The sequence below is a fragment of the Crocuta crocuta genome, unplaced genomic scaffold (assembly GCF_008692635.1).
Source record: "Crocuta crocuta isolate KB4526 unplaced genomic scaffold, BGI_CrCroc_1.0 scaffold429, whole genome shotgun sequence".
NCBI classification, from domain to species: domain Eukaryota; kingdom Metazoa; phylum Chordata; class Mammalia; order Carnivora; family Hyaenidae; genus Crocuta; species Crocuta crocuta.
In genome coordinates this window covers 2101355-2113983 of record NW_027527381.1, presented here as the reverse complement: position 1 = coordinate 2113983, position 12629 = coordinate 2101355, and the positions used below count along the sequence as shown (strand labels likewise).

At 34.3% G+C, this 12629-nt stretch overlaps 1 protein-coding gene across 4 annotated transcripts in view; it reads right to left on the bottom strand.

Moving 5' to 3' along the window:
* Window positions 1–12629, bottom strand: part of CLCN3 (chloride voltage-gated channel 3) — a 90017-nt gene that overhangs the window by 42564 nt on the left and 34824 nt on the right. The window contains exon 1 of one of the 4 annotated variants that reach the window (XM_077773397.1): window positions 8638–8826. The exons of 2 other annotated variants lie outside the window; for them this stretch is intronic. In XM_077773397.1, coding sequence (XP_077629523.1) covers window positions 8638–8716 — 79 coding nt within the window. In that variant the 5' untranslated portion in view covers window positions 8717–8826. Of the gene's footprint in view, window positions 1–8637; window positions 8827–12629 lie in introns of those variants that run through there. One more of the 4 variants, XM_077773530.1, reaches the window with a different exon arrangement.

Genomic DNA, 12629 nt, shown 5'->3' with positions numbered 1-12629 from the left:
ATTTAAAATAACCACATTAACCAGTAGCTGTCCTCAGATTAGTATTATTATTTGTCTAATGGTCCCTTGACCTGGAAACTCATTTCATTTCTTTCTGTAACATAACCCAATTATTTTGGGGAAACTTCTATCCCTCATTGCATGCAGTCTTAGTTAGAGCATCAATCAAGGTGTTCTCCCCTCCCTAGCTAAGAAAAAGGCACATGATCTAAGTTAGACTAATCAACTCTATCTCTTGTAAAGGTAAATCTTGAGCAGAGTACTACAAAGACAGTGGGAGTCTATTAATTTCAATGACTTAACTTCAAAAGTATATAGGATAGTTCCTGCTACTTGGACTGTAAGAAAGTATAATCTGAAAGTAGTAGAGCGCAAATTTAAGAAAAAATTGAAACACTCTTCTGGAGTTGTGGCTACCAGATGCCAGTGATTACCCTTCTACTACATAATGGCTGAGAAACAACAGCAAAAAGACTGGAGAGAAGACTACCTTCTTTTCAGAGTGACCCAGTAGACAAATTCCATGACCTTTAGGCACTGTGACCATAATGCACTTGTAGATCAGAAAGACCTACAGTCATATTCCAGCTGTCACCTAATAGCTATATAATTCTGCACACATTACTTACTAACCTCTTTGAGGAGGGGATTTCCACCCACTTTTAGAGTATTATGTGTAAAATGGAGACAAATCATGTAAAATATCTAATAATATATCTGACAAACAGGAAATCAATAAACACGAGTTATTATTTCTGCTCAAATATTCTGGCATTTAAAACTTCATCAGGCTGCATTATATTACTCATTTATATTACTCATGTGGTATTATTCTTAACCCAAAGGTTGACAAAATGACAAAGAAGGGGGAAAATGTCTTATAAACTTCAACAATGAGTTCTACAACTGTATATTGAGCAAAAATCCTGTAGATTTACTAGATAACTTAATTCACCATGCCCAGCTGGAATGGACACAGAAACAAATTTTTAAAACCAGTCTATGGTCAATAACCCATCTTTCCATGAAATGGACATTTTGCAACTCAAATATCACCAACAGTATTTCATAGTCCAAGTATCACCAACACTAAAATACCTCAGTAAACAGGAAAAATCTCCAATCAATAAACTGTTAACTGGGTTCCAATTTTCTTGTAAGATTAACTATTGATAAGAGAACTTGCCTTGTTTATATTTTCCCCAGATGCAGAACTTTTTAAAATCCATACATCCCTCTGTATAGCCCATTAGCAGCCCTTCTCTTCTACTCCTTAGCCCCTAGCAACCACTAATCTACTTCCTGTCTACACAGATTTGCCTATTTGGCATTTTATATAAATGGAATCGTACATATGTAGTCTTTTGTATTTGGGTTCTTTCATTTAGCATAATGTTTTCAAGGTTCATCCATGTTGCAGCATGTATCTGTACTTCACTAATTATTATGAGTGAATATTATATTGTATGGATATACCACATTTTATTTATCCACTAATCCACTGATGGACCTTTAGATTGTTTCTTCCTTTTGGTTATTATGAAAAATGCTTTCTTAAACAGTTATATACAAAAAAATTCAGATATAACCTATGTAAACAAAAATTCATTTACTAAGATCAGAAATCTAAATAAAAAAGAGTTATTAGTCTTTTCAATAAATGATGCTAGGACCACTGGCTATCCACATGCAAAATAATAAAGCTGGACCTATACCTCACACCATGCATAAAAAAAATAACTCAAAATGGATCATAGGCCTAAATATAACGGCTAAAACTATAAAACTCTTAAAAGAAAACATAGGAGTAAATGTTTGTAACCTTGGGTTAGGCAATGGCTTTGCAAATAAAACACCAAAGCTCAAGTGACAGAAGAAATAACACATAAACTAGACTACGTCAGAATTAAAAAAAATACTTCCCACCGAGAAGCCAGACACTGTTATACATCTGGTATCTAACAACAATAAAACAGTATTTACATTGTTCTTGGAACCTGGCACACTAGACATTGTTCTTGGCACTTTAGATATATTAGCTCATTTAATCCTCACAATAACCCCATGAAATAGGTAATACTCCATTTCACAAATTAAAAAAAACAACAACAGAAAGTTAAGGAATATGACCAAGGTCAAACACATAGTAAAGTAGTTAACAGCGATTCAAATTCAAGCAGTTTGATTCCAAAGGAATTTCTTACCACTATCTAATACTGCCTAAAAATAATTTTATGGTTAGTTTGCCAGCAGATGTATATTATAAGATAATGTGGACACACTTCTGAGTAGGTTAAGAACCTTTAGGTAGTGTCTTCTTCCAAAAACACTTGTGCACATGCACTTTGCTTTCAGACAATACAATCCTACTCTTCACCATTTTCATCCCTCTTTGTCTTTGGTTCCAGCACACTTGTCCTGTGTTACTTAAAATGCTGAAGTGAAAACCTGTTGGAATAGTAGTCATGGGCACCACTCTGCTACCAGCACTGATGTCCGTATGCTTTAGCAGGGGTCTATGACAATAACACATCCCATTTTCATGGTCAGGCTGCTCCAGATTCAATTTAAGATCTTAGGAAGCCTACCTTTACCCCAGGGAGAGCTACCTAACTGCCTCTCCGGGTGTATACTTTGAAACTGGTCTTCAAACTTTTTTGTCTGTGGCCCACAGCAGGAAACATTTCTTACTGACATAGTGAGTAGTGTTCTCAAGTAAAACCAAAGTTTAGTATACTTACTTTGTGGCAAACAAATAACAATCATACTTTACTTTCTATTTTCTTTTCCTTTTTTTAATGCTGGTAACAACCCAGTTGATTTCAGGACCACTTTTAAAATGTGCAATTTGACAAACATTGAACTAAAACACAGACATTAATTACACCTGAAACTGAGCTTCTTAGTAATTTCACAGACACACATGGTCAGCACCTAAGTCTCTTCTCAATGGAGAATAGTCAAATAATAGTTTTGGATGAAAAAGTAGGCATATATTTATTTACTAAGACTATAATTATCTCTAGAGTCAGTCCCAAAAGATGTGGGAGCTGTGATTCCTGGCATTTATAGTCATAATGCAGACAACTGTCCTATCATACACACAAACAAAACATATACGCTTTTCCTTAGTTATGAAAGAAGGCAAGCAGAAATCCAAAATTCTACATATTCTGACTACCCAGTTTCTTCTATGTATTAATAACAGGAAGTCTAGTTCTCATTGTGCTTTTTTTTTTTCTTTCCCCTTCCCTCTGTGACCTTACTGATAAGAAATGGTCATCCTGGTGAGGGAAGGGAAAGTAAATGTAAGTTGATAGTGGAAGTTCCAGAATGTTAGCAGACTCCCAAATGAAAGATTAAAAGGGTAATGGCAAGCACAGTACTAAGTTCTTAGTAGGTGGTCAATTAAATGACTGCTAGATAAATGAATAAAATGTATGCTCTTGATATTTGTTCTGCCATTCACAGTCATATTTAATTGTGATCTATTTAAAATGCCAAGACTTGGAAATTAAAACCGAATTCTGAAGAAGTTGACCAGAGATATACAGTCAGTAGCAGTGCTGAGTCCACTACCCAATTCACTGTTTTCTTCTCTGTTCCATTGCCATCCCAAAATAAAAAGTCACATTTTTAGGCAGAGATGATAAAGTGGATATTAACACAAATGTATAACTGAAAACAAATTCCATGTTCATGTATTATCTAGGAATGTTAAGATAATCTGTACATTACATAAATAAAAAGAATTTGCTTTCTTAAATGCCAAGAGGAGTAAACGAACAGAAACTCTATCTTTTTAATTTAATTAAGATTGTAATGGACTATAAAAACTTACAAATTAAACATATGTTTATTTAAAAACAAAAAAATGTTTTATAACTTAAACCACCAGTCTCCTGTGCTTTGTGTAGGCACAAAGCAGAGACCTCAATGCCAAGAATATAGCCAAAATGATAAGCCTAATCTATGTGGCAGGAGATCTTGCTCACATTTTGAAATCCTGATACACAAAGCATTTCTGACTTACTGACAAGCCATGAGATTAAATTAGTGTCAGTTATTTTTAGAAAATAGAGCTAAAGATAGTAACATGAACCAGATTTTACTGAAGGTTTTAAATTCAGATACTGTAAGCAAAATAAATTTAAAGATAGGCTTTGTTTTGAGGCACCTGGGTGGCTCAGTTGGTTAAATGTCTAAGTCTTGATTTTGACTTAGGTCATGATCATGATCTCCTAGTTCGGGCAGTTCAAGAGTTCGAGCCATGGAAATGCTTGGCATTCTCTCTCTCTTTCTCTCTGTCTCTGCCCCTCCCCCACTTCCTTGTGGGCATGGTCTCTCTAAATAAATAAACTTTTAAAAGAAAAAAAAAAAGACAGGCTTTGTTTTTTTACACTATTGTTTTAGAATACAAAGAGTTTCTGACATCAAATAAAGAATTTTTGTTCTTTTAATTTACAGACATTTACTAGATGAATTAATCTGTAAGAAGAGATTTAATTTTCTAGTTGGCTAAAAGTAGTAATGGAAGTACACTAAGGATGTGGATCCTAAAATCATTTTACAAAGAGCCAACAGAAGAATGTCCCTATGACAGTAAAAATATCATCTAACACCTGTAATTCCAAATAATGTGCAAAAAATGCTAACTAAGGATACTTTTTGGAGGAAATAAAAACGATCAAACTCATATATTTTAATAGTAAAAAAAAGCGTCACTCAAATACATTTCTGAGCTAATGAATATCAAGAAATAATTTCAAGCAGACACTGAGTAAGACCCCAAACTTTTATTTTAATTAGCAAGGCCCCACTTTTTGAGCTTGAAGATTATTAGTCTGGCATTCAAGCTTTCCTAGCATCTGGCACTCTTCTGCCTAGCCACACTGCTCCCTTTACTGACCCACTGATAAAACAAAACTTATCAGGGAACAACATATTAGGCATTTATATCCATTAGAGCATTTATTCATTCTATCCTCTCTACTAGAAATGTCATATCGAATTTTCGTGTGTACTTGAAAACTTGCCCTACTTTGATAGCACTTGTCAAAAGGAGACTGATCACTTCCTCCCCTAAAATCCCACAAACCAGGCACTATATATCATTCACTAGAAATGTATTAATTTCCTTGGGGTTTCTTTGTTTTTAAACTTGGTAAGTTTTCTTATGACGTGCCAAGCTCCAAATGCCAAGTATTACAGGGATATACATAGTGAGAAGCAGTATTTCCCCATATTTGAGAGTATGAACCAAATCATCTGGATTGAATCCTGACTTCTCTTTATTATTCCTTTACCTCAGTTCTGTCAATAGGAAAATGGGGATTAAAACAGTACCTAAGTGACAAGTCTGTAATGAGGATTAAATAATGTCACACATGAATGAACTGATATACCTAAAGCACCTACAGAGGTATCTGACAAACAGTAAATTCTATACTATTAGCTATTATTAATATTACTATTACTACCATCATTGTTCTCCACAGCACCTAGTAGTGCTTTATATATACAAGAACTCAATAAATACTTGAATGAAACAATTAATATTCAAATAATTTTTAAAGGTCCCTTATTCAGTAAAAGGAGGCTAAAGGCCCTGGTAGATTTCAGAGAAGAATTCAACTCACCAGACTACTTAGACATCAAGATCAAATTAAGAAAAAGTCAAAGTATTGGGGCACCATGGTGCCCCACTGGCCCAGGTCATGATCTCACAGTTCCTGAGTTTGAGCCTCACATTGGGCTCTGCGCTGACAGATGGCAGCCTGGAGTCTGCTTCAGATTCTCTGTCTCTCCCCCCTGTTATACGCTCCCCCTCTCAAAAATAAATATTTTTTAAAAAGAAAAAGTTCAAACTATTAAAACAATCCAAATGAACCAAGTTTTTTATTTTTTTTTCCTGATAAAAATAGAAGAGACATTTTATGAAAAAACTTGATAGTTTCTGTATAGGAAATTTATCTTAAAGATGGCTATTTCTAAAATGCCATCTTAATTTCTAATCAATCAACAATATGCTAATTCTATGTTTAATCTACTTACATTTCTAGTCTCTATATTACCAACTTAAGAAGGAAACTTCAGGGGTGCCTGCGTGGCTCAGTCGGTTAATTGTCCAACTTCAGCTCAGGTCATGATCTCATGGTTCATGGGTTCCAGCCCTGCATCGGGCTCTGTTCTGACAGCTCAGAGCCTGGAGTCTGCTCAGATTCTGTATCTCCCCCTCTCTCTGACCCTCCCCTGCTCATGCTGTCTCTCACTCTCTCTCTCTCTCTCTCAGAAATAAACATTAAAAAAATTTTTAAAAAGGTATTTTTAAAAAAAGGCAGCTTCATCATTTACCATCTCACCTTGAAAAGTAGAAGTGAATTTTATTTACTCCACAAAGGTAATTCCTATTTCTAGCACTCAGAGATTCAGTTAACAGATTCATGTTTACTTTATTAATATTCTTTACAGTGTTATATTTTGATTATCTGCCTCTTCATTCTTACCAGCCTAAAGAGATATTTCTAGTTATTGTAATTTTGTCCTCACAGGAAAGCTGATTCCGTTTTCTTGATTTATGCTAGCTGTCTATTTCTACATCTCCTGTTCCTTTGTGTTGACCCATGGCTACAATAGGTCATAAATTATAGGAAAACAAATAACCTCTTATCCATAAATATCAGGATACGACAGTACAGTCAAGTGAGCCTAATAACTGACTGAACTGTACTAGAAAGACAATGTTACTTTCAAACAACACTGGCTTATTAAAGCAAGTCTCTTCCAGGGATAAAGAAACTATCTGAGCTGCCAAGAGTGTGCCTGATTTAGACCTTAAGCAAGATTCCTAAAAGACTACACATGAAAATATAAGAGAAACAAACAGCTTATGTTTTTAGCAATAACCACATCAATAACCATGCCTTACTCTCACATAAGCTTTGGTTTATTTATTATTTGCATATCTCATACAGAGATGAAGTCCATCTAAGTTCAGTCAAAGACTGTCAAGCTTAACACTGGGAATTTAAATTTCCCAAGCCCAGGTTTTCTGGTTTATCATCATCAACAAACAGATGTTGTAATAGCTCAGAGAAAATACAGTTTGTCTTGCTTTACAGTTTAATTACTGATTAGCAAATACCGTGACATTTGAACAGTCACCATTCATTTACATTGTTTCCTGTTTAAAGAAATCCTTACCAGAAGAGGGATGATGAAAACATACGAAAAAGGAGAGTTACGAACACATTAAAAACTGGGGGGGGAGGAACTCTGGGTGGTAAGACTATAAGAAATTTTTATTTTATTATTTATGCTTTTAGACATTTCCCCAAACATTTAAAATAACATGTATACATATATATGTATATATATATAGAAATTTTATTGAAAGCAACTTTGTAAGTTAAAGTATACCATATGTTAATATAAGCTTCATATAGTTTTTCTCACAATCTGAAAAGTTAGCTTTTACTAACAGAATACTACAATATATTCAATGTTACAACTGTTTAAAGCCTAAGACAGTATCTAGCCAACACAATGTAACTGATAAATATTTGCTGAAAATCTTAACATTTTATAATTGTAATGGAACTTATTACTAAAAATAGTGGTATCAGAATACAAACTATATTTTAACTAAAACAGGCCAAATATGCTCAGGAAAATCATAACTTCCTTATTTGCTTCATAAATAAAAGTATGGGTTAACCCGAACAATGAGTTTATAATATCATGCAGTAATTCAAATTAATGTGGCTCATAAATGAAATCATCTAGCTAAGAGATTTTTCTTAAGGTTCAGTTCTTTTCTAGAACAACCACTACCAACCAGTCTAATTTTAGAATAGTTTAAGAAAAATTTAAAAGGACAGTTTTATTAACATGTAATCAGTTTTACGAAGACCCAGGCAGTGCCTGCCAAAAGATTTACATGAATGCTGGGTGCTTTTCCGGTTTTTATAAACTAGTGACTATTATTTTTTCTGACGTATAACAATACCCTAAATGTTTTTATCATATTAATTTTTATGAAAGACCCACAGGAGACAATGCAGTTAATGTTAATCAGCTGAAATACATATTAAATGAAAATATTAATATAAAAATCTGTTCATCTTTATTGCCATCTTAAGGTGTTCTAAAATAAAGGTAGAGATTTTACTATAAATTTACTTTGTGGTGGCAAATCTACGTGGTAACTGGCAGCAGCTGAAACATACAGGTGCACAGACACACACTTGATTTCTCTGTGTAAATTAAAGGAAACACATAAGTTTTCCAAAAGAAGAAAAACATTACTTTTTAGATGCTAACATGACCCCAGTTAGCTGTAAAAGCGGATTAATTCATTTTCACAGTTAAATAGAAAGAGGATTTTCACACAGAAGATGGAGTCGGAGTCGGAGTCCGATGGGATCTGAAGCAGTACTAATCTGCACAGAGAAAACAATCAGGGACGACTACAGAGCCATTCAGAAGGCTGCATTTGCTCCTTACTAACATTCCAGGGCAACTAAACAACATACTACAATATATAAAGGACAATCCAAAACCTGTTTAAACTACAGAACCGCCCAGCCACATGCAAAACATACCACCAGAGGATTCACAGCAAGGGGATGGTATTACCTCTTTTATGTAATTCCCTCAAGGGAATACAGTCTCCTCCCCCGTCATAAGGCAAATAGGGATCGGAAGAAGCATCCATGATTAGAATTTTTATAAAGAAGAAGAAAAAGAAAAAGAAAAGCTCGCTAGCTTAAGAAAACACTGGCATTTTTTCCACCCCTGCACCATTAGGCGAGGGAGATGCCATATTTGATGAGGGTTAGAACTGTATGTAGTTCGACTCGCTGAAGCAACTGGGTTCTTCCACAGTGGATGATGTCATCAAAGGGAAATTATTGCAGCCTGGTTGCTAGTGGCTACAATCTAGCAAGGCTTAGAGGCGGAACAGCCTTCTTAATCAGGTCCTGCTACGTATGATGATGACTAAGCTGCAAGTGTAACAGACAAAACTGGTTTGAGAATTTTAAAGCTCTCACCGTGCAGCTTCTAGAACATCAGTGGCAACTATAGCAAAACAATAGAAACATTATTTCGTTTTCATTTTAAAATAAATATAAAGGAAACCAAGTATTTAACATAGAGATGTGAAAGGGAAATACTGGATGTAGACAATGCCTCTTTTCAATTCTAATGTAGAAAAATGGGAGAAACATACTAGGAAGATTGTATGACTTTATAATATAAATAAATGTACTAACTTTTATATATTTTTATCCAAAGACTTAAAGAAACTTGGTTTTAAAAGTCTATTTTTAATTATCTAAACTGTACTACAGACGTCTACTGTGGATTAAAAAATTTAGTAACCGAACAACAGAAGAGTGTTTTATCTCACTAATCCCCTCTAGCAGCCTCTTGTTTCCTTCCTTCAAGGAACTAGCTAATAACATGTTCTAGCTTTTGAGAAGAAAACATACTAAATAATTTAGCTATTATTTGTAGAAACTATGCAAAAAAAATACTAGGTAGGAGATCTTTCTTTTTTCCTACTTTTCCTACCTCACAAAAATTTGTGCTTCAAAAAAAACAAAGGCTTTTAGTAAAATGTGTCTCCAAAGTGTATTCCAACTGTTTCTTTGCTAAAAATTTTTATGGTATTCAGAAATAAAATAACTCTTTGTTTCAAACTGTCATTCCAAAATAAAACAACTGATGCTTATTTAATATGAGTTCACATTTTTATAGCTATCTCTGAGGTGATTACTCTAGACTAAGAGATTCTCCTGAAGTAGCTATGTTGCTGCAGTGCCACTAAAGAAACACCTGCTATCAATTAGAAGCAATTCCACAGGACTAAGAGACTCTGTAAAATTTGTTTTCCTAAGTATTGACTGAGCCAACCTTTAAGGTCCGCTCCAAGTCAAGACATTTATATGAGAAATGGGCTAAGAGAAGGAAAGAAACGACTCAGAGAAGGGACTAATTTTATTTGTCTAGTATATTAAATTACTCAGGATCTTTTTAAAAATTAGGTTAAATGAAGTTTTATATTTTAAAAAGTCTGAACCTCAGAAAGCCTAGCCCTTCTTATAAAAGCTCACCTGAGATTCAAGAAAAAGGATTCTATGAAAGGAATATGTATCTAATTCTGATTTTGGCTATTAACATTTATTTATGATAAGAGGGTGGGTGTTTTTTTGTTTTCTGTATTTTTCAAATTTTCTAAAAATTTTTTTTCTTAGATTTTTTTTAAACAAGGAAAGCTTTGACAAAGAGCTAACTTTACTAAATTAACCAAATGTAAATTTGTTCTTCTGTGGACCTTTGGTATGTATATTCTACTATTATAAGACTTTATATATATACTTATATATATATGTACATATATAATTGCTATATATTTGCTATATAGCATTTCTTAATAACTTAGTTTTTATGATAGTATTTCTTCTACACCTTTCAGATAAAATGAAAATTTACCAGTAAGTGTTCCTGGTATTTGTAGGAAACTCTTGTTTTTCCTGATTTACAACTTGGTCTTAAAGGAAAAATTAAAATTATAACTAGCTAGCAATATCTAGAGGAAGAATACCTTCCCTATAAAATATATTGACCATGTTGCCTAAATAAAAGTTTTATAGCATAAATACAATCTGAACTGTTTTCAAAGAACTTTTGTATATGAGTATATATAATTTTATTTGTATAGAGTGAAGTCTAGAATGAGAAATTGTATTTGTACAGAATTAAGTCTGGAATGGGACACAGCAAACTCTTAGTAATTGTTATCACTCAGGAAGGAAAGAGCTAGAATTAGGGAGGATAATGGTACATTTGGTTTTCGCTATACATAGTTCCACACGGTTCTACTTTTTAGACAAATACATTACTTATTACTGAAATTTTTAATAATTATTCTACTTTTGTAACAATAAATCTGAAAGCTGAAAAATTTTTCCAAAGTAATAAAATTTCATACTTAAGAGATCCATGGCTGCCACTTTTGCTTAAAAGAATTACTACTCAGGCTAAAGTGCTTTTCAACTGTACTTTAGAAAGGACAAAGTAGATGGGAAGGTGTGGCAGAAGAGGACTTTGACACAGTTAGGTTATTGTCAGATTAATTAACTGAATTACAGTCAGCATGGAGCTCAAATGGAAAGAGAAGAAAAGACAAATGTAAGAATTCACAGGCACAAATGGGTGAAGTTCCAGAGGCAGATGATGTGCCAGATAGAACCTCTGAAGAATAAACACACTAAAATGGTAGCACAAGAAAGAATTTGAAAATTCAGAAAGGGAAGATATTTCTAACCCCACTCAATTCTAACCTCAACCTTAATGTGGGATTCTAGATAAACTACAACTTCTCTGACACATATAAATCAGGGAGGCAGAGAAGATGACTATGGTATTCTAACTATACATATATAACTACATATATTTGACTACAGTACTACGATGTTCAATCTTTAAGTCTCTTCTAACATACATGATCTAAGAAATCTACATTACAAGCACTTACAAAAAAAATGAAAACTGACATTATTCCTTCAACAAATATATAATAAGACAAAAAAAAAAAGAGAGAGAGAAGTGGAGAGACCTACAGAATTTAAACAAGGGGTGCCTGGTGGCTCAGTTGGTTGAACAGACAACTCTTGATTTTGGCTCAGGTCATGACCCCAGGGTTCTGATATCCAGCCTTGCAGCTGGCTCCATGCTGAGTGTGGAACCTGCCTAAGATTCTCTTCCTCTCTCTCCCTCTGCTCCTCTTCCTGCTTGCACACTTCTCTCTCTCTCTCTAATATATATTACAGCTCATCAGTCACTTGAGCATCTGACTCTTGATTTTGGCTCAAGTCATGGTCTACGACTCCTGAGATTAAGCCCCGTGTAGGCCTCTGCACTGATGACACGGAGTCTGCTTCAGACTCTCTCCACCTCTGTGGCCCTCCCCTGCTTGCACCCCCCTCAAAATAAATAAATTTTTTAAAAAGTAAATAAATTAAAAAATAAAACAAGCATTAAAATATACATCAATTTCAAAATACAATTTTTTAATGGAACAATTGAAGAAATGAGAAATAAGAAAGATATGTGATTTGAAGCAATTCTATTTTAGATGTGATAATGTTTAGGGAGCCAAAGACAAGCTGAGGGCAAAGCTCGAGCTAACCACCTTCCCCCAACCCTCCCACCTCTGTAGGATATGTGTGATACTCCTCAGCTGCTCCTGGCTGCCCAAGAACAAAGGAAAAGGAAAAACAAATGGTTAACTGATAGAGATCACAGTCAAGCAGGACAGAAGTCTCCATTAGTTTGCAATGGTTTTAATGATTTACAAGGAAAAAAGGCAATCTCCAGAAACCTATAGATTCAGTTTCTCAGAGCCCTAACTTCACTCTCCCCTGCACAGTGATGTGGGGAACAAAGGAAAGAAGAAAACGTAGATAAAATAAATTCTTTAGAACTTGTAGTCCACTGACAAATACTTGAGATAGGGAGAGTAAAACATTCCACCAGGAACTCCCTATGGTCCTTATGTTAATGCTTTGCTAGAAGGAAAAATATTGAGCTCTACAATAGCAAAGGCTCCAATATCTTGTGAG